General features: G+C 42.4%; 1 protein-coding gene across 1 annotated transcript in view; it reads left to right on the top strand.

Annotated features, from left to right (window-relative positions):
• The window catches only part of CNTNAP2 (contactin associated protein 2), a 1,667,645-nt gene that overhangs the window by 1,030,360 nt on the left and 612,326 nt on the right, over positions 1-24,959 (top strand). Inside the window, exon 10 of the mRNA XM_084620442.1 lies at positions 10,797-10,968. Coding sequence (XP_084476568.1) covers positions 10,797-10,968 — 172 coding nt within the window. The remainder of the gene's footprint in view (positions 1-10,796; positions 10,969-24,959) is intronic.

The following is a 24,959-nucleotide window of genomic DNA, read 5'->3' as shown; positions in this document are numbered from 1 at the left end:
TGGTTTTAAATGAATAAAAGACATTTCTTCATTGCTGCCCAGAAATTTGAGATTCTGCTGCAGAGACGAGGAACTCCACCCTATGGAAGTAGCAGAGACTCTTGAAGCATGTATCAACAGATAAGCTCCACAAACTCCTTGAGATCCTGCCTAAATTTCTCAGCCTTGACTACTCTGCAGAATTCCTAACTGGGGAGATTGGGTCCTGTCGAGTTAGGATTGATGGAGGGCAATGGGAGCTGACTGCGAAAGTCAGCACTTTGGAGAAACTAACAGAGCACTAGGAATTAGAGAGCGCTCCATTTTAGCGCCTTAAAGTAAAATCACAGTTTCAACTGCTGTAATTGACCCCAGTTTTGAGCAGAGATAAGATGCACCCATGCAAATCATGGTTCATAGTGGTTTTGCTTGGCTATGCTAGGAATTTGCGCTCTATGCCTTTATCTGTGGTAACTGAACCAAAAAAAAAAAATGTTGATGAAAATGGTGTAGGCACACTGAAGTCACTGGAGTTTACACTAAGGATGAATTGGTCCAATAGATTCTTTAGTAAGCCACCCTACTCAAGCTTGCATTATTTTACCTTTAAACAAACTTGCCTTAGTGATATCAAAGCCAGAACTTCGGAGTGGTTGCAGCACTTACTAATACTAAATAAGGTCATACAAAAACAGCAATTTAGGAAGCAAACTTACTGCCAACAGTAGACAATCTTTTCTTTCCCCACACACTACAGGTCTTAAAGATAGTGAGTTATGTTAGTATGGTCTCTGCTGTTGCTGCCACTCTGAACAAAATTGTCTTTTATAGGACCCATATTCACCTTTGGGAAAGGGGCGAGAAACAAACATTTTGAAAATATGATCACTACTTATCCTGGGCTCTTATACAATAGAAAGCCTGAGGGTTGAATGAATGTGTTAGGCAGAATCTGTAATGTACAAAAATTCCGCAATTTAATAATTATTTGGCTTTCTACTGTTGCATCTTCCCTTATATCTAATGCAAGAAGAATTGCAGTGGAGTATTAGATTAACTTAAACTAGTCAAGACTTGTGATGATTCTCATTCTTATATCTCCTCTCCAGATCAGAGAACTCTGATGGACGAAAACTGTGCTGCTTACTCAGGCAAGACTCCCTCTCACTTTCATGAGAATTGTGCTTGAGCGAGGAGTGCAGGATCGGGCTTAGAGTTTGTGTCAAAACAAAACGAAAAACAGCTAGACTTCATGCTGAAGTAAAATGTTAGGGTTTTAGCCATGTGGTGCCAGAAGCATGCCAAGCGTAGCACGACTTGCAGGCAAGCACTGTAGGTGCTTCACCAGCAAGGCCTTGTAGGCGCTAGCCCTGGTGGGTGCCAGTGACCACTCAGACACATGGCTAAGTAGAAGGGTATTTTACTCAGACTGTCAGGAAAGGGAAAGATTGCAAAAACCCTCGGGATAGAAGTTTAAATAGCGACAGTTCAAGAGAGCAAGAGCGGTGAATGTTTGGGCCCTTGGGCAGTCCAATCAAGAGTCAAGGCTCTTCAGGCCTAATGCCTGGGGTGCCCTTTCCAGTCCACTCTCTATTCAAGCAACTAGGAGATTGTAGGTTTCCAATTCCGGCTCCGTGAGTATCTCTCACCACGGGCCTCTCTGTACTGGCGTGTTGCCCGGCCATTGCTGCTCTCCCATAAGTCCCACACAGACCTGCACACAGCTGTCATGTCCAGCTAGGGCGACCAGGTGTCTGGTTTTCAACTGGAACACCCAGTTGAAAAGGGACGCTGGCGGCTCTGGTCAGCACTGCCGACCAGGCCGTTAAAAGTCCAATTGGCGGTGCTGCGGAACTCAGGCAGGCTAGTCCCTATCTGTCCTGGCACCACGGACCATGCTGCACCCCAGAAGCGGCCATCAGGTCTGGCTCCTAGGTGGAGGGGCACGAGGCTCTGCATGCTGCCCCGCCCTGAATACCGGGAACCACGGCCAAGGGGAGCTGTGGGGGTGGTGCCTGTGGGCGAGAGCAGAGCACACAGAGCTGCCTGTTGCACATCTTCCTAGGAGCAGGACCTAGGAGCCCGCCTTAGCACCCCCTTCTGTGCCGCTGACTGGGAGCCGCCAGAGGTAAGCCAGAGTCCCAACTCCCTGCCTCAGCCCCCGCAAAACCTAGAGCCCCCTTCTGCAGCCCAAAACCCTCATCGCTGGCCCCACCCCAGAGCCTGCACCCCCAGATGGAGCCCTTACCCCCCCGCACCCAACCCCAGCCCGGAGCCCTTACCCCCCCGCACCCAACCCCAGCCCGGAGCCCTTACCCCCCCGCACCCAACCCCAGCCCAGAGCCCTCTCCCATACCCTGAACCCCCCATCCTGAGTCCCACCCCAGCGCCCGCACCCCTCAGCAGGAGCCCTCACCCCCTCCTGCACCCTAACCCCTTGCCGCAGCCCAGAGCCCCCTTCTTCAGCCTGAACCCCTCATTTCTGGCCCCATCCAGAGCCGCCGGCCCCCTCCTCAAACCCCCCCCCCGCATCCCAGATCCCTGCCCCAGCCCAGTGAAAGTGAATGAGGGTGGGGGAGAGCGAGCCACCGAGGGAGGGGAAATGTAGTGAGTGGGGGGAAGGGACTGGACAAGGGGAAGGAGCAGAGCTAGGGTGTTCAGTTTTTTGGGATTAGAAAGTTGGCAACCCTATGTTCAGCAGTCACAATCTGATCCACATACGGTTCCTGAGGAACCTTGTCTGCGTCCAGCTTTCCTGCAAAATCCTTGCTAAAAGAAGGCCTGACGGGACACACTTATTTAACAAGGAAGTAAATTAAATCTTAAGTCATGCAAAGTACCACTAATAGTTCATTTATATTACTGAATTTCCAAACAGATTTAAAATGCACCAATTCATTTGTGAGCATCTTGGAATCTAGACCATGTCAAAATATGAAATGAAGTGTATGTTTAGATTATTACTTTTTGATTTACATAAAGCCCCTCACAAATATTGGCGCTACAGAAATATGTACAGGATTTTTATCATCCACCACTGAATGGAGGTGGCTCTTTTGAGTCAAAGGAGATGTGACGAATGACCTTTGCAGTTGAAGTTGGATAGGTCAGAATCTAATTGCTCTGGCTGAAATTTGTCAAGTACACATAGGTTAAAATGCCTGTAGTTTTGAGACTATTGTATTCCAGCTATAGTCCTTACTTTCCTTTACAGTCCATCTTCAAAGATGTGACAGTACATTTGACAGAAATATTTCACCACTTTTCCTCTGGCAGAAATGAATAAATGAGGCTTTGTCATATTTTTGAACACTGGAGCAGAAATTGATCCAATCTGCAGAAAAAACAATTTGCAGCTCCAGAGAGATCCTTACAGGAGCAGAAGAAGAAACTTCATTATTATATTTGTCCTGCTCCCTCTGGTACATTTTTCCTGATTATTAGAATAATAATAGTAATATTTAGCCTTTTCATCTTTGAAGAACTTTACAAACTTTAACTAATCTCTGCTAGCGAGTCTTGTGATTTACTTTCTCGTGGGCTGTATTTATTATTGTGGCTCTTTTCCCCACAAATTTTATTGGGTGAAAATGCACTGAGAAGACTGATGGAATGCTATTTCAGCATCAAAAATGGCTCCAAGCTCTCCCCACTGCAGCCAGCCCTACAATCTCCCCATCACACGCTGAGCCCTGAGCTTTTACCCAGAAAGGCAGTTGGTCTGAAAAGCTCCATTCCCATCAGGGTCCAGGCAGTTCTGGGAGCCCCAGACCCCATGCTTCTCTTGCCTCTCCACATCTCAAGGAAGCATCAAAAGTCTGGATCCAGTCCGCCTACTTTTCTGGGCATTGGGGGTACCCAATACCGTCTCCTCTGCCTCTCTCTGGAGGGGCTGGGGTGACCAGTGCTCATCGGAACCAGAAGGACTGCAAAGGTGTGGGGAAAGTACAAGCAGGCACACGGGCAGTGGCAGATTTAGTTAGTGGGGCCCTGTGCTCAGATTCATTCCCCCGCCCCGGGACCCAGCCAAGAAAAAGAATGTTCTCTCTTATCTCCTCCTTGCCCCATTTTTCATTCTTTTTTTCTTCATCCTCCTCCTATATTATAAGTAATAGGAAGTAAATTAAAATAAAGTGAGGTACCTTGATTGTTTTTGTAGTCTAACTTTTTTTTCACAGACCACTTGAAAAGTGCTAAAAGTCTCAGCAGACCACTTAATGATCTTCCCAGATGTTGTTTGTACCATTAGCTAACTATTGTAAAGTGCTTTATAAAAAAAAAAATCATAACCTTTCTTTGGTCCCCCTGAATGGAGTTCTCGGACCACAGTTTGAGAACTTCTGGTCTAGATGAAAGCTTGTATTTGCATTACATTAATGTGAAAAATGTGTAAAAAATAAAAAGTATAGATGATGCATGAATGGAAAAATAAAAGTTAACTTCCTCTGAAGAAACTTATTCAATTTGAAAAAAGATATTTATTCAGATAGCTTTTTTTCTACACTTTTTCTTCACAAAATCATCAATTAAGTCGTCATAAGTAATATTTTGTAAAGAGGCACTTTTGATTGTATCTAGCGACACCACAGCTTGTGTAGTCGCGGCAGAATGCTGGGAGAGAGCTCTCCCAGCACTCTAAAAAACCCACCTCCACGAGGGGTGTAGCTACCAGTGCTGGGAGTGCGGCTTCCAGTGCTGGTGCACTGTCTACATTGATGCCTTACAGTGCTGAAACTTGCTGTGCTCGGCGGGGGGGGGTGTTTTTTCACACCCCTGAGCGAGAAAGTTGCAGCCCTGTAAAGTGCCAGTGTAGACAAGCCCTAAGACAATCAGTTTAGTTGTAGGAAGGATTCACTCTGTTCACTGGTCTGGAGAAACTCCAAGTAGGTCAGGCTGTGGGGCCAGCAGCCTTTCTTCGGTACTGCCAAGTATGGAATCAATGACTTTTGTTGTGTCCTTCCTATATTAAGTATTTTCTTATGTTCAAACATTTGTCTGCATGAAGAGCTGCATTATGCTCTCTTAGGCTGCACCAGCAGGGGTGAATGAGAACAGTACTGAACACCCACCTGAATGTGGGGCGGTGGCCACCTGAGTACCCTGCTGCCTCTGTGCACTCATTCTTCTTGCCTCCCCTGGCTGGCCCCCCCGCCTGTGGGCTCTGCGCTGGCTCCTATGGCCAGTCCCAGTCCCAGCCCCGGCCACCCCCCATGGACTGCTCACAGCTGATGCTCCCCAGGCAGCGGTGAGTGGTGTGAACGCGGGCCAGAGGACTCAGGAGGAATAGGGGGCAGCCACGCGGCCAGAGAGAAGCAGCAGTTTCCCCTTCAAAGCGTCTCTTCTCTCCGGCCAGCTGCACGGCTGCCCTGTGCTCCTCCTGAGTCCTCCAGCCCGCGTTCGCTGCCACCCGTACCTCCCACCTGCTCCTCTGAGGCTGCAAGTGAGCCTCCTTCCCTGCTCTCCTGCCCCCCACAGCTTCTGCCCCTACAGTTGCGTGCCCCCCCGCATGGAGTAGGCTGCCTGAATGCCTGGCCCTGGGGCCCCCTGTCATTGGGGGGCCCTGGGCAAGGGCATGGTCTGTTTCGCAGTAAATCCGCCCCTGCACACAGGGTCCAACACCGCTCAAATTAGGCCTGTCCATCGCTCTCTCCTGACAGAGGGATGGCCAGGCCAAATTTCTCATTCCAGCCAAGAGCCAGGGGGGCGACCTGGATCTCCTCTTTCCCCCTCCTCTTCATTGCACGACTGACATTACCTCAAGGATTTGTTTCAGTATACCCCAGGATTCCTGGTTAGTCATGTGGTAGATCCAATCTGATATATCTCATGAAAAATCTAGAATAATCTGTCTATGCTCCTCACGTTGTTACATCATGTTTCACTCCTCCCACTAAGAAGACATTGAGAAATACAGAACAAAATTACTTGGCATCTTATGAAAATGCAGTTTGCTGAGAAGCCAAATGGGGATTGTGACTGCTTATAATGTCAGTCGCCCCATCCGTGTGGGAGTCTCAGATAATACTTGCCCCTCCCAGACATTACACATCCTTTCAAATTCTAGCACACGTGATTATATACTTAAATCTGTGACACCCAGTGAAACTGTGAGTAGGTCTAGCAGCTTAAAGTAATAGACCTTCAGACTAGTGTTGTTGAACCAAGTTTCATATTTCAGCAATCTTACCATGTAGGTCTCTTCTGGATAGAGGCTTGACTGATGATACTGGAATGCAGACTGACCTGACTACTGTCTTAAACATTATGTTGTGTTGTCCAGAGTTCTTTTTCTTAAGCCAATGTTGAGATGTAGGCCAGATCTCCTCTTGATACACATTATCTTTTGGATAAGATTGACTGAGATTCTCTTTATGGTTTTGTAACCTGTCTGAGACACATACTTGTATTTTGTTTGTGTGGGTAACTGGCTTTGGTTCTCAGTGGAGCTGCAGTACATGAATGTCTGAAGAATTGATTGCAGGTGATATATCATTGTGGAAGCTGAGATGTGTCATGAGCTGAGTGAATTTCCTGGAAGATATTAGGATACAATCAGCCAGGTGGGATTTATGGTGCCAGGATCTCCTTGGGATCCTTGGGAGGATATAGGTGGCTAGGGAATTTCCAGCAAGCTGCCCTCTTACCTCGTCAGCACGATTTCTTTAAGAAGAGGAGGAGTCATCTTTGAATCAGTACACATCAACAAAACTTATAATAAATAAACTTTCTGCAGCTGTAAGTAGTTATCAGTTCCTAGGCTTGTCTCTGTTAGCCAATCCCTCTGGCCTGTACCAGATGTTCTTCCTCCTAGACAAGAAGACAAATTCCTCAACAGGTTTACAAAGCCAGTTAGTTGTCCTGGTCAATTTTTTTCTTCCTTAGTCTGTAGTAGAATATTTATTCCTATCTAATTTATTCTCTTAGGAGGTTCAAGCCTTTTACAAGAGTGTAAGAGGATCCAGCTGCAGTCTTTCTTGCTTCCTAGTGTCCACACTAATTCCTTCTTACTGCTTGGGTTTCTGTGAGGCGTATAAATTGAATCACCTTTGTTCCTATTCTGTTGTGCATTAGATTGGTCAATATGTAGCCAGGAAGTGAGGTGGTCTGTTGGGGGTTGGGCAATTATGACTCTCTCCTGCTGTCTGAAAATTACATGCCCACCCACTCATATATAGAACAGTTGGAGAACAGTTGGTTTTGATACAAGTTTATGTAGCTATGGTGGTAGTGATACTGTTTTTGCATTGCACTAAGTTCTGCACTTCTCTGTTGGAAGGGCAATATGGGGTACAGGTTATTTATTTTCTGAGAATGTTTTAAAATGATACATTTCCTTCCTGAGAACACCCCTGAATGATTCTGGAATAATACATTATCTGCTGTAGTAGATTGCTGGGTCTAATTATGCAGTCATCATTCAGTCTTTACTGAGGTGAAACTCCTAATGATGTCAATGGGGCATTGCCTGAATAAAGATTGACAATGGGCTGCAGAATTTGACCTGCTATTTTTATCAGTACTTGAATATCCATCCTGTGATCATTCTTCTTTTGGCTAAATTCTTTCCTTTGTACCACAAAACATCACTGTCTTCACTGGGCTTGTATTAATTCAGCTAAGGGCAGAGTTTGTCTTTTTTGTTATTAACCTTAGGTTAATTTAGTATTCAAAGCAAAAAAAGTAATATCACTGGCTTGAGCCAGAGGTAGGCAGGGCATAAAGTGCGCCTGGAGAAAGGGGTTGAAGACCCAGAAAATTCTACAACTCCACCAGGGTTGCTGAGGGGCCACATTTTAGTGTTGCCTGGGGGAAAGGTCCCTGTAATTGGCTCCCCCTCCCCACTTCCCTGCCTCTTAGGGCAGAGAAGCCATTGGGAGCTGCTGAGTTCTGCCCCCTCCCCCCCCCACACTTGCCCTCCCTTTCACATAAGGGGAGGAGAGATAAGGGAGCAGAAAGAGCCCAGCAGCTCAAGGCAACTTTTCCTCCTCCTCTGCTCCTATGAGCATTGGCTCCTCTACTTCTCTCCTGCTTTGCAACACCCAGCCTGGAAAGGGGGATGAAAAACAACTGGAGCTGAAGAAAGACCAGAGGTGAGGCTGGGGCAGGAACACTGGACGAGGAAGAAGTCATAGAGGGGCAAAATTGATTACGGGATAGGCAGATGTGGTGATACTTTCATTTCTGTCAAAAATAGATCCTCCACTTTTAGCACTGGATGCTGTGCACACAAGGTTCCCCACACAGCCCTCCAGTGCACCTCAAATCTAAACAGCCACATGCTCTGCCATGGCAGGTTTTGGGTCCTTGCTGAGGAGAAGTGATACCAATCTTCTGATAGTTTAATGGTATTAACAAATAGGGAATTAGACTGAAACAGCCCAAAGGTTTTCCTTAACCTCAACCACCATTTCAAACCGATCTGGAGAAAGCATCAGGTATCAATCCTGAATGGCCAAAAGGATAGACAGGATGCCTTACCTTTTTCCATCTCTAGATTCTATGATGCATCATAGGAATTAGTCCAATCATTTTAGTTGTTTGAAATTGTATCATTGGTTCCTGTTGGAGCAGTATCTGAACATTGTAAGCAGACCTTTGTAAGCACATTGTAAGCAAACAGGGTTGTACACATTTCTCTCTCTTATTCAGCACAACTATTTTTATCTTCATTTTGACCATGAACAAAATAAAAAACAAAATGGACAACACATCCTCAATTACACAGATATAGTAAAGAGAAGAAACGAGGTGGAGCTATGGGAGTTTGAGACTAGAAATGAATAATTCAAGGTTCTATTTCCACCTCTGCCACTGTTTTGCAATGCAATGTTGGAACAGTCTCTTATTTTATCTGTCTTGTGTTATTGCCATCTGTAAAATAAGGTTAATTATAGTAATGACATTTGGATGTTTGAGGCTTGATGAGTTATCTATCGTGCTTTGAGATCCCTGATAGAAAGTGCTACAAAGTATAAAGCAATCATCATTATTCTATAGCTCCTTCTGCAGAGAAAAAAAAACTTCGTGGTTGTTTTTTTTTTCCCTTTAAGAACAGAACTAGGTGAAGGGGTAAAATGATCAAATATTTAGAGTGTTGATCTCTGGGTATCTTTCAAGGCTTCATCATATTACTGTATATCTCTGATACACATAATACTTTTTAGAGAGGAACAGATATGAACTTGTACTATGAACAAGGAAATCTGACAAGAATTCAATCCATGATAGCCACCACCCTCACACCTCCAAGAGATTATATATACAATGTTCTTTGATCAATAGGAGAACATGACTAGAGCTGTGTAATTTTCACAGCTATTGTGGGTTTAATGAAAAAGTTGAAAATTGACCATTTGGCATGTAAAATATTTTAAAAAGTGGAAAACACAGAATTGAAACTTTCTAACAGTGTTTCATTTCTGTACATGGATAGGGAGGAAGGGGGGGAACAGAGAGGTGAGGATGGCAACTTGATTGGACTAATCTGGACTGTGTTTGGGCTTTCTGAGGCTGTCATAAGTAGTATTGGGTGAAAAGGAGAAGAAAACCACAGGGGGCCAAATCCTCAGCTGGTGTAATAAGCATAGCTCCTCTGAAGTAAATGGAATGACATTGATTTACATCAGCTGAATATCTGGGTCTTTATTTCTTCAAGAATGTATAGAATATTTTCTAATGCCTTCATTAGGTATTGTTCAGTTGATCCTGTCTGTTAAAATGTATGTTTAGGAAATATGAAGTTGCCCTGTAATAATTACCTTTTTCCCTCATGAAATAAAATACAACTGCAGTCATGAGCAGTTGCTTCCTCCACATTCTATTGTCATACCCAAAGGAACAATTTTCCCTGTAAAAATATATTTTTGCTGTATCACAGGCTGTCAAGTAGGCTCAACTTTGATGAAAAAAGGAACTACTTTCACAATGCAACCATTGCAACCTCAAAGGCTTTGTGTGGATTGTTGCAGGGTGGGGAGTGGCCCTTTTAGTGTCCTTGCCCTGTGGGGTTCAGAGAAGGGAGATGGTCAGGAACAGGCAAGGTGTGTGAGTCAGTAAGGCTCAGGTAAGCTATTGGCCCAATGCACCTGGAGGAGTGTATATAAACCTTGACCCTCCAACTTGAACCCCCTCTCACACCTGCATTCTCACTGTGATTAGCATAAGATTTAGGGTTTGGGGCTGCTGTTGGCATTGCACTAGGCAACTTTTGGGAATTAGGAAGACCTTTATTTGCTTTACTGCCAGATTCACCAGATTGGGGTGGGTTTCAGAGCTGCTCAGGGACCTGGTTAGGTCAGACAGGTGGTACCATGGTTCAAGATATGACACTTTTGCAGGTGACGTGTCTAGTGGAGGTACTCATTCCATAGGGGGTCAGGTTCCCTAAGAAATCATAGTTGGAAGTGGACTTAGGAGGAAGGCATCCCCTTAAGAAACTGGGGAATAGGGTTAGGGTTCCTATATTTGGTACAGAGAAGATAAAACTCTCTTTCCCCAGCCCTTTAACCCTCAGAGCAGGAGAGGGTGGTTGGGTCCCAGCAACAGGCTGGGGACCAGCTGTCTAAGGCTAAAGGCAGCCCTCCAAATGGAAACAATTAGGGAAGGAATCATGACCTGCACTGTACAAGTTATTACTGGACAATTCCCAGATGAGTTAATAGAGTTGCAACTTAATTAAACTACATCCCTTGCATTTTGTCTTTCTTCCCACATGGCCAGGACACTGTCTTTGGTAACAGGAAAAGTGCAGCTTTGAGTTTTAGTAGGGAGTGACCTCCACTGAAATTAACAATGCTTTTGCTTTCTCTGCTCCACAGGGTTCCTTACACAAACAAATGACTCAGATCATTCCCTGCTCCAGCTCTCATTTCAAGGATGCATGCAGTTTATTCACGTGGATGATCAACTGGTGGATTTGCATGCAGTGGAGCAAGGCAAACTGGGAAGCTTTGCCAATGTCAGCATTGATATGTGTGCCATTATTGACAGGTAAGTAAGGGAGTAACCATTGACAGCAACCAGGAGAGTTTAGAACTGCAGATTCTGAAAGCACACAATGATTGGGGGGTGGGGGGCTCCCTTTTCCTAAAGGCCATGTGGTTCATAGGGCCTCCATGTGGCCCTTATGTCTGCTTGGATAGGTTATTACTATTAGAGATGTAGCTGGAGAAGGTAATGTCATATAGTTGATTCTGGTTTATTCGAACACTTAACTGTTTCAGAGAAAAATCTGCAAAAGTTATCTTGGTTTTGAGTCAAACTTTTAAAATCCTATTCTAACTACTGTGAGGTATCTGAGAAATACAGAAGTCCCCAGGAGATTGCACTCAGAATCCTGCTGGCAGCAGAGTTATTTGTGAAGCTGTGAGGAGACTCCATTTTGTAGGACTTCACAAATAACTCCACTCCACTACAGTATGAAGTTTTTGGGGAAGTCTGAGGAGTGGAGGTTATCTCTTTTATAATATAGTTTTTGTTGTTCTGGCTTGCCACTGGGTGACTATAATATAAATCCAAATTTTACTAAATTAAAAAGAGAAATAAAGATCCCTGTTAGTTCAACAGAGCCAAAATGTGTTAACCTTCGGGCTCCTGCACACCTTACTTATTTCTCCAATCTTTTCCTGAGGGATGGTTTGAGTTGGGAACTGTAGAATTTTTAGCAGGGTTTTGATGTGGTCATTGGTCATAATAGATTTTAATGTGATGTGGTAAATAATTTGTACAAGTGTGTAGAGTTTTAGGTAGGACCATTTTGTCGAAAATGAAAAATAAATAATGGATACCTGTGGAATTCTACTTCCTGAGTAAACAAACTATTGGGTACATTGCAGTTCATTGCACTGGAAAAGTGTAAATTTGAACAGTCCATAAAGATTTACTTCTGTTTCCTAAACGGAATAAAAGAACCAGTTAGTGTCAGGCCACAAGAGGAAAAATACAGATGATTTAAAGGGACTAAATCAATGTGCAGGCACCTTAGAGAAACAAGCAATTTTATGCCCAAGGTGAATGAATTGAATCTTGAGATCCAGTATGCTGTGGATGAGCAGTCTCTTGGAACTTGGCTGTAATATGAAGCTTTCCTGAGAGCACTTAGTTCCTCAGAGGAAGATAATGGTGCACATCCCCACACACATGTGCATGTAATAAATACAAAAGCTAGAATAACGTGGGTTTTGCTAGAATAACGTGGGTTTTGGCACAAAGTAAGTTTATAATTAAGGCAGATGCTTACTCTGAACCCAGGTCTTTTAAGCACTTACGTATGTTCATTTTTATTGCTACCTGCTTAAAAACATTTCCCTTCTTCCTGTTTCCTAGTGAAATAAGGAAAGGGAGCAATGCCCAGCATAACACAGCTATCTTGGCCCCTAATGGAAATGGCTGTGACTTTCTGCATGCATTTAGCTCAGTTGCCAGGGTAGATAAAAACCGATACTTTTCTCTACAAAAAGAAAAAAATAAAAACAGATTTTTTTTCATTTAAATTAAATAAAGGTTTATCTCTTAAAAATTATTTGAAATTGAAGATATATGTTAAGCCCTAAACCAATTATAATCTATTAAAATCATTTAAATAAAATACAAAAATAATTAGTAAATGTTTGTTGCCAAGTTTTAAAGAAAGCCAAACCACTGATGTTGTGGCAGTCTCTGGTTAAGCATCTAGAACCAGAGTTTGTGGAAGTGCTAAGCCAGGTTTTAACAACAGTAGTCTCTACTGCAGGTGAAGAGAGAATATCTTAATTTCATTTTATTCAACTAGTTCAGTTCAATGACTAGTTTATTCAAAGTTAAGAAACAGATTGGGAGCTGAAGAAGCAGAAAAGCTTGTTTTCCTCCTCCAATGAATATGAATAAAAACAAGGGGTGAGAGGGTGAGATCTTCTAGATTGAAAATCTTAAAGGACATGGTAACCAGAAATAATCAGCTCAATTAATTTACTTCAGATAATGTTTCATTTGTTTAATAAATCAGTGAATTTTAAATGCAAAAATGAATAAACTGGTTTTATGTATCCAGCACATTTGAGATAAAAATAAAATGCTGTTCTATGCATTTTCAACTGAATTTGAATCCCCATCCAAGCAGAGCTTAGCACAAATCACAGGTAAAAAAAAAAAATCTAGTAAATAAGTATGTTACAAAATGGTGAATGATACACATTAAGAATTTGAATAAATGTAAGCTTATCTGTAGAATTGCTTAGATACAGTGTATCCTCCAGCTTAGCAAAAAAAAAAACCTCATCAAATATAGTGTGCAGCCTATATTTGGTTGCAAACCAACATGATTCAATGGTTACCAATCAATGAAAACCAACCTTTTTTTAAAGAAAATAACTAAAAAGTACAGGTGCAAAACATTAATAAGATCAATTATTTAAATCAAGGTTTCCCACTGATTTAAATCATGATTAAAATCAGCAACTTAAATTGCTCTGATTTAAATCAATTCACCCTGCTAATTGTTAGTTGCTGTGAAACTGAGGGTGCTTATATAATTTGTCTTTTACAATTTTACACAGCTTCCAGGAAATAAATGCTTTGTCCATTTCTTTTTCAGTAGTATTCTAACAGAATTTTAAAGTGACAGCAGATATTCTGAAAAAGAAAAGGAAATAAGATGTATGCTTTTTGGACTTTCAAACAGCCTCATTTTCCTTGTTAGCACACAAGAAATATGTATGTTCTAGAGATGGAAAACCATTTTAATTCTATTTTTAATAGATTTGAATATACCCCTTCATAGTCTGAGTTGATTTGTTCTGGTTTTAAAGTGTGTGATTTTTGGAAATAAATCTAACCCCTGAAGAAAAGGATGTGAAGATAGCTGAGACTTTTGGGCGGGGCGGGGGGGGGGGTTACTTGTATTTTTGTTTTTTGTCCCAAACTGGTGCTTCTACACACTGGTTTATAGATGGATGGTGATCTCATTTACCTGTGTAAATAAATAACTCCTCTGAAATCAGTGGAATTACACTGGGATGAAATGATTGTGAAATCAGGCCTTTACACTGTAAACTGGAGGAAAGAAAAATAATTTAGTAATAGAAAAACATTGGGGGAAAGGGAGTCAAATGAATTTTTGCAGAATATGATGTAAGGCTTCATGTGTACAGGGATATATTACCAACCACCTGACCAGGATGGTGATAGAGACTGTGAAATACTCAGGGAGACTAGAGGGGCTATAAAAATAAACAACTCAATAATAATGGGGGATTTCAACTATCCCCCTATTGACTGGGTACATGTCACCTCAGGAAGGGGTGCAGAGACCCTTTAAGTGACTGCTTCTTGAAGCAGCTAGTCCTGGAACCCACAAGAGGAAGGCAATTATTGATTTAGTCCTAATTGGAGCACAGGATCTGGTCCAAGAAGTGATTATAGCTTGACCACTTGGTAATAATGACGATAATATAATTAAATTTAACATCCCTGTAGCGGGGAAAGCACCACAACAGTCCAACACTATAGCATTTAATTTAAAAAAGGGGGACTACACAAAAATGAGGAAGTTAGTTACACAGAAATTGAAAGGTATAGGGCCAAAAGTAAAATCCCTGCAAGCTGCATGGAAACTTTTTAAAGACACCGTAATAGAGGCTCAACTTAAATGTATACCCAAATTAAAAAACATAGTAAGAGAACCAAAACAATGCTACCCTGGCTAAGCAACAAAGTAAGAGAAGCCGTGAGAGACAAAAAGGCATCCTTTGAAAAGTAGAAGTTAAATCCTAGTGAGGAAAATAGAAAGGAGTGTAAAACTGTAATTAGGAAGGCCAAAAAAGAATTGAAGAACAACTAGTCAAACACTCAAAAAGTAATAGGAACAATTTTTTAAAGTACATCAGAATCAGGAAGCCTGCTAAACAACCAGTAGAGCCACTGGACAATTGAGATGCTGAAGGAGAACTCAAGGATGATAAGGCCATTGCACAGAACTAAATTAATTCTTTGCAGCAATCTTCACGTCTGAGGATGAGAGGGAGATTCCCAAACTTCAGCAATTCTTTTTAGGTGACAAATTTGAGGAACTGTCCCAGATTGAGGTGTCATTAGAGGATGTTTTGGAACAAATTGATAAACTAAACAGTAATAAGTCACCAGGACCAGATGGTATTCACCGAAGAGTTCTGAAGGAACTCAAATATGAAATTGCAGGACTACTGACTGTAGCTTGCAACCCATCATTTAAATCAGCTTCTGCACCAAATGACTGGAGGATAGTTAATGTGATGCCAGTTTTTAAAAAGGGGTTCCAGAGGTGATCCTGGCAATTACAGGCTAGTAAACCTGACTTCAGTATCGGGCAAACTGGTTGAAATTATAGTAAAGAACAAAATTGTCACACACATAGATAAACATACTTTGTTGGGGAAAAGTCAACATGGTGTTTGTAAAGGGAAATCATGCCTCACCAATCTAGTAAAATTCTTTGAGGAGGTCAACAAGAATGTGCACAAGGGGGATCCAGTGGAAATAGTGTACTTAGATTTTCAGAAAGCCTTTGACAAGGTCCCTCACAAAAGCCTCCTAAACAAAGTACTCTGTCATGGGATAAAAAGGAATGGCCCTCTCATGGATTGGTAACTGGTGAAAGATAGGAAACATAAGGTAGGAAAAAATGGTCAGTTTTCAGAATGGGGAGAGGTAAATAGTGATGTCCCCCAAGGGTTAGTACTGGGCCCAGTCCTATTGAACATATTCATAAATGATCTGAAAAAAGGGGTAAACAGTGAGGTAGAAAAATCTGAAGATGATACAAAACTACTCAAGATAGCGAAGTCCCAAGCAGACTGTGAAGAGCTACAAAAGGATCTCAAAAAAATTTAGTGACTGGGCAACAAAATGGCAGATGAAATTCAGTGTTGATGATAAATGCAAAGTAATGCAAATTGGAAAACACAATCCCAACTATACATATAAAACGATGGTGTCTAAATTAGCTGTTACCACTCAAGAGAGCAATCTTGGAGTCATTGTGGATAGTTCTCTGAAAACATCCACTCAATGTGTAGGAGCAGTCAAAAAAGCAAACAGAATGTTGGGAATCATTAAGAGAGAGAGAGATAATAAGACAACAAATATCATATTCCCTCTCTATATATCCCTCTAAATAAAAAGATGTATCAGAATTGGAAAAGGTTCAGGAAAGGGCAACTAAAATTATTAGGGATATGGAACAATTGCAATATGAGGAGAGATTAATAAGACTGGGACTTTCCAGCTTGGAAAGAGATGACTAAGGGGGAATATGATAGAGGTCTATAAAATCATGACTGGTGTGGGGAAAGTAAATAGGGAAGTATTATTTACTCCTTCTCATAACACACAAACTACGGGTCACCAATGTAATTAATAGGCAGCAGGTTTAAAACAAACAAAAGGAAGTATTTTTTCACACAATGCACAGTCAACTTGTGGAACTCCTTGTTAGAGGATGTTGTGAAGGCCAAGACTATAACAGGGTTCAAAAAGGAACTAGATACGTTCATGGAGGATAGGTCTATCAATGACTATTAGCCAGGATGGGCAGGGATGGTGTCCCTAGCCTCTGTTCGCCAGAAGCTGGGAATGGGTGACAAGGGATGGGTAATTTGATGATTACCTGTTCTGTTCATTCCCTCTGGGCACCAGGCATTGGCCACTGTTGGAAGACAGGATAATGGGATAGACAGACCTTCGGTCTGACCCTGTATGGCTGGTCTTATATATCACTGTTTTTAAAAGACCCACCTATTCCAAATAGTACTACGACTACAAAATACTTCAAAATCCATCTGCAAACAAAGAAAACTGTGTTTACACTCTGCTAATCTTTTTGCAGCAATAGACACTGCCAATCCAAACATGATGTAGGTTACAGACATACCTCACCAGTTTGTGCTTTCCAGCTTCTATTGAATGGGGCAGCCCGCAGTTGTGAAAGAACAGGTTCAGGACTATTTAGAAAAGCTGGATGTTCACAAGTCCATGGGGCCGATCTAATGCATCTGAGGGTGCTGAGGGAGTTGGCTGATGTGATTGCAGAGCCATTGGCCATTATCTTTGAAAATTCATGGTGATCGGCGGGGGTCCCGGATGATTGGAAAAAGACAAATATAGTGGCCATCTTTAAAAGAGGGAATAAGGAGAATCCGGGTAACTACATACTTCACCTCAGTGCCTGGAAAAATCATTGAGCAGGTCCTCAAGGAATCTGTTTTGAAGCACTTGGAGGAGAGGCAGGGGTGAAAGTAAGTTAGAGGACTTACCGGTATGCCAGAGTCCTGAGCAGGGGCGTGGCCTCAACTGGAAGAGGCAGGGCCTCAACCAGAAGAGGCAGGGCCTTAAATCCCCGGGCCCTTTAAATCTTGATTTAAAGGGCTAGGGCTCCAGCTGTGGTAGTGGCAGCTGGGAGCCCAGGGCCCTTTAAATCACCCCCGAGCTACCAGCTGCAGAGGCGGCTGGGAGGCTCGGGGGCGATTTAAAGGGCCCCGGGCTCCAGGTGCCGCTACCTCAGCAGAGCCCAGGGCCCTTTAAATCACCCCCGAGCTACCAGCTGCAGAGGCGGCTGGGAGGCTCGGGGGCGATTTAAAGGGCCCCGGGCTCCAGCTGCCGCTACCTCAGCAGAGCCCCGGGCCCTTTAAATCACTGAGGAGCCCTGGAGGCTCCTGGCTGCCACCGCCAGGGCCCTCGGGCAGTAGCGGTGGCTGGAGCTCTGGGGCCCTTTAAATCCCCGATGGAGCCCCGCCGCTGCTATCCCAGGGCTCAGGCAGCAGGGCTCAGGCAGAGATTTAAAGGGCCCCGGGGCAGTAGCGGTGGCTGTAGCTCTGGGGCCCTTTAAATCCCCACTGCAGCCCCACCTCCACTACCCCAGGGCTTTAAATTGCCTTCTCTGAAAGCCAGTCCTGGTACGGTGCACCGGCTCTTAACGGTATGCCGTACCGGGGCGTACTGGCTTACTTTCACCTCTGAGGAGAGGAAGGTGATCAGGAACAGTCAACATGGATTCACCAAGGGCAAGTCATGCCTGACCAACCTGATTGCCTTCTGTGATGAGATAACTGGCTTTGTGGATATGGGGAAAGCGGTGGATGTGATATATCTTGACTATAGCAAAGCTTTTGGTACAGTCTCCCACAGTATTCTTGCCAGCAAGTTAAAAAAGTATGGCTTGAATGAATGGACTATAAGGTGGATAGAAGGCTGGCTAAATCTTTGTGCTCAACGGGTAATGATTAAAGGCTCAATGTCTAGTTGGCAGCCAGTATCAAGCAGGGTGCCCCCGGGGTCTGTCCTGGGGCCGGTTTTGTTCAACATCTTCATTAATGATCTGGATGATGAGATGGATTGCACCCTCAGCAAGTTCACGGATGACACTAAGCTGGGGAGAGAGGTAGATACACTGGAGGGTAGGAATAGGATCCAGAGTGACCTAGACAAATTGGAGGATTGGGCCAAAAGAAATCTGATGAGGTTCAACAAGGACAAGGGCAGAGTCCTGCACTTAGGACGGAAGAATCCCATGCACCGCCACAGGCTGGGGGACCGCTGGCTAAGTGGCAGTTCTGCAGAAAAGGACCTGGGGATTACAGTGGACGAGAAGCTGGATATGAGTCAACAGTGTGCCCTGGTTGCCAAGAAGGCTAGCTGCATATTGGGCTGCATTAGTCGGAGCATTGCCAGCAGATTGAGGGAAGTGATTATTCCCCTCTATTCGGCACTGGTGAGGCCTCATCTGGAGTACTGCGTCCAGTTTTGGTCCCCCCACTACAGAAAGGATGTGGACAAATTGGAGAGAGTCCAGAGGAGGCAATGAAAATTATTAGGGGGCTGCGGCACATGATTTATGAGGAGAGGCGGTGGGAACTGGTCTCATTTAGTCTACAGAAGAGAAGAGTGAGGGGGGGATTTGATATCAGCCTTCAGCTACCGGTAGGAGGGTTCCAAAGACAATGGAGCTTGGCTGTTCTCAGTGGTGGCAAATGACAAAACAAGGAGCAATGGTCTCAAGTTTACCTGGGTCTGCTTTTACTTTGCATCAGCAGTGAAGCAGAGTGGCAGTGGGGGTGGTCTGTGTTGGATATTAGGAAAAAACTATGTCACTAGTAGGGTGGTGAAGCTCTGGAATGGGTTATTTAGGGAGGTGGTGGAATCTCCATCCTTAGAGGTTTTTAAGGCCCAGCTTGATAAAGCCCTGGCTGAGATGATTTAGTTGAGGTTGGCCCTGCTTTGAGCAGGGGGTTGGACTAAATGACCTCCTGAGGTCCCTTCCAACCCTAATCTTCTATGATGCTATGAATTGTGCCACAAACAGGACAAAAAAAATTAATCACTGGAATACAGAAAATCTTTTTTTATTTTTGTTTTATGTGGTGAGGGAGGAGGAGGAGGTGAAGCTATTGCTCTGCCTACTCTCTGTAATTTAAAAATGACCAAAGCCATTATTTTATAGCTTATACTTTAACATAAATCTACTTCAGGGCTGACTGAGAAGCGTTATGCCAAGCTTCAGATCTAATGGATTTTTATGGCTGTGTTATAAACATCTGAAAATAGTGGGTTACAAGTAGTTCTATTTAAACATTCTGTCCTATAGAACACTGCTAAGTGTGGATTGTGTTTTTAAAAAATCCATATACTATGATTACTATATGTAGGCTTACTTTTGTTTTCCTTTAAAGGGTAGATACTTGTGTGGCGGTGATATTGGTATCCTCCTGTCTTTTCTGACTTGTTTGGCATTGACTGATAAAGGCTTCAATCTTCATCAACTTGGCAATTGCTTTCATGGCCACACTTGAGTGAAGGCCCCCACTGGGTAAAAAGATAAACTGTCAAAATGAATTATTCTTCCTGTAGATTTCAGTCATTTGGTTGAAAATATCTTGAAGTGGCATTTTTTATTGTTAGTCAGATTGTGTAGTAAGGAAGAGGCCATTTTTAAATAAGGACTATAAGACAAAAGATGAGTAATGTTCTGAATTCTTGCATCTCACTCAACCTGAAAGCAATTTTTTGTTGAAGTCCCAAGTTCTATCAGCTGCATACCTTTTATGAAAAGGGCCTCTGAATTTAAATTCCATATTTTTTTCTAGAACACTAAAAGAATAGTAGAAATACTAACACCCGCACATTAGAATATTACAATTATAATTGACAAAAAGGCTTCTGGCTTTTTAGTAGTCATTCTTCCTATTTCCCCTAACTAGGTAATTTGCTATTTTTCATAGACCTACAAATCAAGTTCCCCTTTACAGTGAGATTCCAACACTAGGAAACCTTACCTTTCTTACTAGTGATACACTGGCATAAGTATATGTATAATAGAATACACACACAGAGACATATAACAAGCGTAGGAATATGGAGAAGGGTTGAATGTTGAAGATGGAGTAGAAGAGATGTGTTTATAAATAACAGTAACAGTAATAATCAGTTAATTAAAATATTATCAAGAGAAATCTTTCTTCCCTGCTACAGTAGCTTCATCTGTAAACACACTTCCAATGTAAGTCACATTGTTGTCACAATGATCAACATACTGTACTAGTCACAGCTCAGATCCCTGTATACCTCCTTTACTTTTCGTTAACAAACTGAGTTTGTTGTTATAATCCAGATGGTACAGTTGTTCATTAGGATTTTAGCACAGGACATTGAACAGGAATTATTACTCAGAGCTAATTTATCCTGGCAGCCTGGGAGTGTTGCTAAGTGTTCCTGGCCTTGCAGTGGCTGATAATATAGATTTTTATCATTGGCTAGAAATGATGAGATGCTAAAAATGTTTTTAAAATCTAGTCTCCAATATGTTGTTATAGGTATGTATAACATATGTTGATATTAATGACAATTTGGCAGTGTACCATAAAGAAATACAAAATAACAAAGATAGAAAGTGAAATATAGCTTCACAGCACCAGAACTTTCTATAGGTGTATGCCAGTGTTGTCTGGATGTATGGAAATGGTGATTCCCAAAGGTGAGCTGGTTGTCTAGTTTCATGCTGAAAACGATAAAACATGCCAGGCAAACTTTTCTGGGTGAATATTGCTCCTCTGAAGTGGTAATAAGAGGCCAGCATCTGATTAACTTGAACCCTCTAGAACTACCTTTTCTACATTATGTGGTTGCTATTCAGACACGAATTAATGCATTTACATAAGGTAATCCAGTAAGTCTCACCAGTGCATGAACATGGCTACAACCTCTCTGACAGATAGAAAGTTCCTTTTTAATCAATTTTTAGTTCCATTTAAAATTTTTAAAATTGATTATTACATAGTCTTAAAAAAATTCTCAGTCTCTGGCTTTTTGAATAAGATTGAGACCCCAAATCACACCCTCCACCCCTTCCCTACCCCCTCCCCATTTATGTAGTCATTCAGTAGGTGGAGACTAAGAAGAATGCCCTCCTGTGGGCATAAGGGCTAACTGAAACTGCAGTTTCCATACTCAAGAAAGAGCAAAGCCCTGCTATAGGATTTCTCTCCTCCTGGGAGCAGATCACCCAAAAGGAGGAAGACAGGAAGAGGGAGTTGATAGAGCCTCTGGTTGCGTGGATGGGAGTATGCTGAATCCATTTCAGGGATGTTATAAACTGCACTCCCCCCTCACAACTGAGGAGGCATTGAATGTACTGCTCCTAAATGGTTCCAGAATGATAACCCTGGAGATTAAAAGCCCTCTATCATCCACCTCTAGCAGGGACAGAATTATTCAAGTTCTTAATTAGTTCATTTCTGATCCTAAGCAAAAGTGCCTTGTAGTATTAGTTGTGATAATGATTTCAATATGATGAACGTGTCCACTAAGAACTAGACTGACCACAATCAAGTTATTTTCACATAGACCAGTTAACTGCCTTCTGATCATGTTGTAGAAAGCTGGTGAAAAAATAGGAAATGTTTTTGCTGCAGTATTTTGAATGGGAAAATTACATTTATCCTGATGGGAAACTTCAGTTTTCCTGAAAGAAATGTCGAAAAATTCTTAAAGTGTGGGGAAAACCAACATTATCACACATTCTTACTACTTTCCAATTGGAAAAAGTTAGTACACAGGGCAAAAAGTGAGGAAAACTTGCTGTTCTCCAAGTAGAAAGTGGGAAGTGTGAAAAGTGGAGTCTCATAATTTTTCACTTCCTTCCAACTAGAAAAATTTGGAAAACTGTAAGTAGGTTCCCCCGAACACATGCTTTATTACTGTTTTTCAACTGCCATAAATTCTGAAACAGCGATAAGCATGTGTGTGTGGAGTATGAGGAGGAACCCACCAGTCAGAAACTCTTTATGCTGGAATTTCTCATTTTGAAAAAAATTAAGAAAGTCAAAAGTTTGTTGACATTGACTTTTGTGTGCACACACATACACTTTGACAAAACCCTATTTTCAGTTCTTTGGAGAAAGGATGTTGTTGCTGTTGTTAATTAATTTACTATTATAGCAGTGTTGCCTAGGAGCCTCAGCCGTGGCCCAGGAGCCTGTTGTGCAATGTGCTGTACAAACACACAAAGAAAAGACAAGTTGCTGCCTCAAAGAGCTAGCAATCTGTTCTGCAGGATTGTAGATTTGGCATATTTCTCAAGCACTAAATACATTTACAAAAGATAGTTGGCCAATAGCTTGGTTGATAGTCCGAGTTCTGTGAGAGAGGGCTGCTCCGGAAGTGCCCAAGGTACAAATCCCCCCTTCTCCTGGGCGACTAGAAGGAGGGTGCCACATCCCCATCCATCTGTCCTCTCCTCTTCATCCAGGAGAAACTTCCCCATTTCTCCCACCTCTCCCATCCAATTGCAGAGGGAGCATCATAAAAAGGGAAACAACCCCCCTTTCTTCTGGCCAGCGGGACAAAGACACCCCATATTCAGCTACAGTGAATAGATTTGGCCAATAACTCTTGGGGGGAGGGGGATGGCTGGGGAAAGAGGAAGGTGAGAATGGAACTCTAGTTATCTGAACTACTTTTGCTTTTGTTTTGGGGGGGCAGTTAGGATTGTTCTCAATAATGGACCTTCAATAATGACATATTGATGTAAATTAAGACATAGCACCACTCCTGATATTGTTGGATTTTCTTATTACAGCTGTATACGTATGTGATGGGTTGGATCACAGAAACCCCTTTGGGAACTGCCACCCGATGTGCTGGGACTACCTCTAAGCCCATTTTCCCTGACAGCTTGAGACTTCAGTGTCCTGCCTGGTTTGAGCCAGACATCCTTGCCTGCTGCAAACACAGACCCACATCAGGATAACGTCCCCTAGAAGCTGCAGGCTTAACTGAAAACAGCTTAAAAAGTGTTCCTGTCTCCAACCCTCAGATGCCCAGCTCCCAATGGGGTCCAAACCCCAAATAAATCCGTTTTACCCTGTATAAAGCTTATACAGGGTAAACTCATAAATTGTTCACCCTCTATAACACTGATAGAGAGAGATGCACAGCTGTCCCCCCCCCAGGTATTAATACATACTCTGGGTTAATTAATAAGTAAAAAGTGATTTTATTAAACACAAAAAGTAGGATTTAAGTGGTTCCAAGTGATAACAGACAGAACAAAGTAAATTACCAAACAAAACAAAATAAAATATGCAAGTCTAAACCTAATACAGTAAGAAAGTGATGACAGATGAAATCTCACTCTCAGAGATGCTCCAATAAGTTTCTTTTACAGACTAGTCTCCCTCTAGTCTGGGTCCAGCAATCACTCACACCCCTGTGGTTATTGTCCTTTGTTCCAGTTTCTTTCAGGTATCCTGTGGGGTGTGGAGAGGCTATTTCTTGAGCCAGCTGAAGACAAAATGGAGGGGTTTCCCAGGGGCTTAAATAGACTTTCTCTTGTGGGTGGAGACCTCCTCCTCTCTCCTATCCAAAATTCAGCTCCAAGATGGAGTTACATGGGCAAGTCACATGTCCATGCATGACTGAGTTCCTTACCAGCCAGGCCACATTCCTGAGAAGGCTCAGATGTGGATTGGCGTCTCCAAGTTCATTGTTAGCTTATGTGTTTCTTGACTGGGCACTTACTGAGAATAGTCTTTTCTCAGGAAGCTGACCAGCTGCTTCACTGAGGCTACTAAAATTAAACAAGTACATGGCCAATATTCATAACTTGGAATACAAAAATGATACATGCATACAAATAGGATAAATATATCCAGTAGATCATAACCTTTGTAGACATATGTTACATGGCATATATAGCATAAAACATATTCCAGTTATGTCATATTTATAAGCATATTTCCATAAAGCATTATGGGGTGCAATGTCACAACATATTACAAAGTTTTAGTTAGTTAGTTTTGTTAGTTTTACCAAAGTAGCTATTTATTCCAACAGCGATTAATATCAACATTGTTGTCCAAATAAAAATGCTGCAACACCAAACCAATTCCGTAGGAATTTAGGAAATGTTGCAATACTGTCATGTCCTAATGAATCTGGTTGCCCGCCTTAGAATTGCCATTAACTAGGAATATGTAGGCAACTGCCCCAAAGGGTTATCTCAGTACATGTACAGAGTCTTTGAATAACAATTGTATTGTATGACCAGCATATATACTAGTCACGTGAATCATTACAGAGTTGTATTTTTAGCATTTTAAATGAAGTACACTTGGTAATTTCCAGTGTATTTGTGGGTCTTTAATAGCATAGGATTTTTAATAAACTCTCTTTGAAAAAGTGTTTTGAGCCTGATTCTCATTTACATAAAGGTCTATTTACACCAGTCTGGCAGTGTAAAGACACTTCTAAGTGAGTGTAAATCTAATTTTGCCATAGCAATGTAATTGAGCCTTAGAAGGAGAATTATGACAATTATGCCCTTAAAATTTATTCACTTTTTAAACTATGTGGTATAGAGGTACCCTGTTCCAATCGTATCTAAAGTTATCTAATGTAGGTCTGATCTGGAAATAGTACTTGGTGTTCATTATGTTTTTACATTTTCATAACTCCTTGCAAGCATCAACAGATTCATC

This window comes from Lepidochelys olivacea (assembly GCF_965140295.1).
Source record: "Lepidochelys olivacea isolate rLepOli2 genome assembly, chromosome: 2".
NCBI classification, from domain to species: Eukaryota; Metazoa; Chordata; order Testudines; family Cheloniidae; genus Lepidochelys; species Lepidochelys olivacea.
Note: the sequence above shows the minus strand (reverse complement) of the source record. Positions and strands in the feature narration are given on the sequence as shown.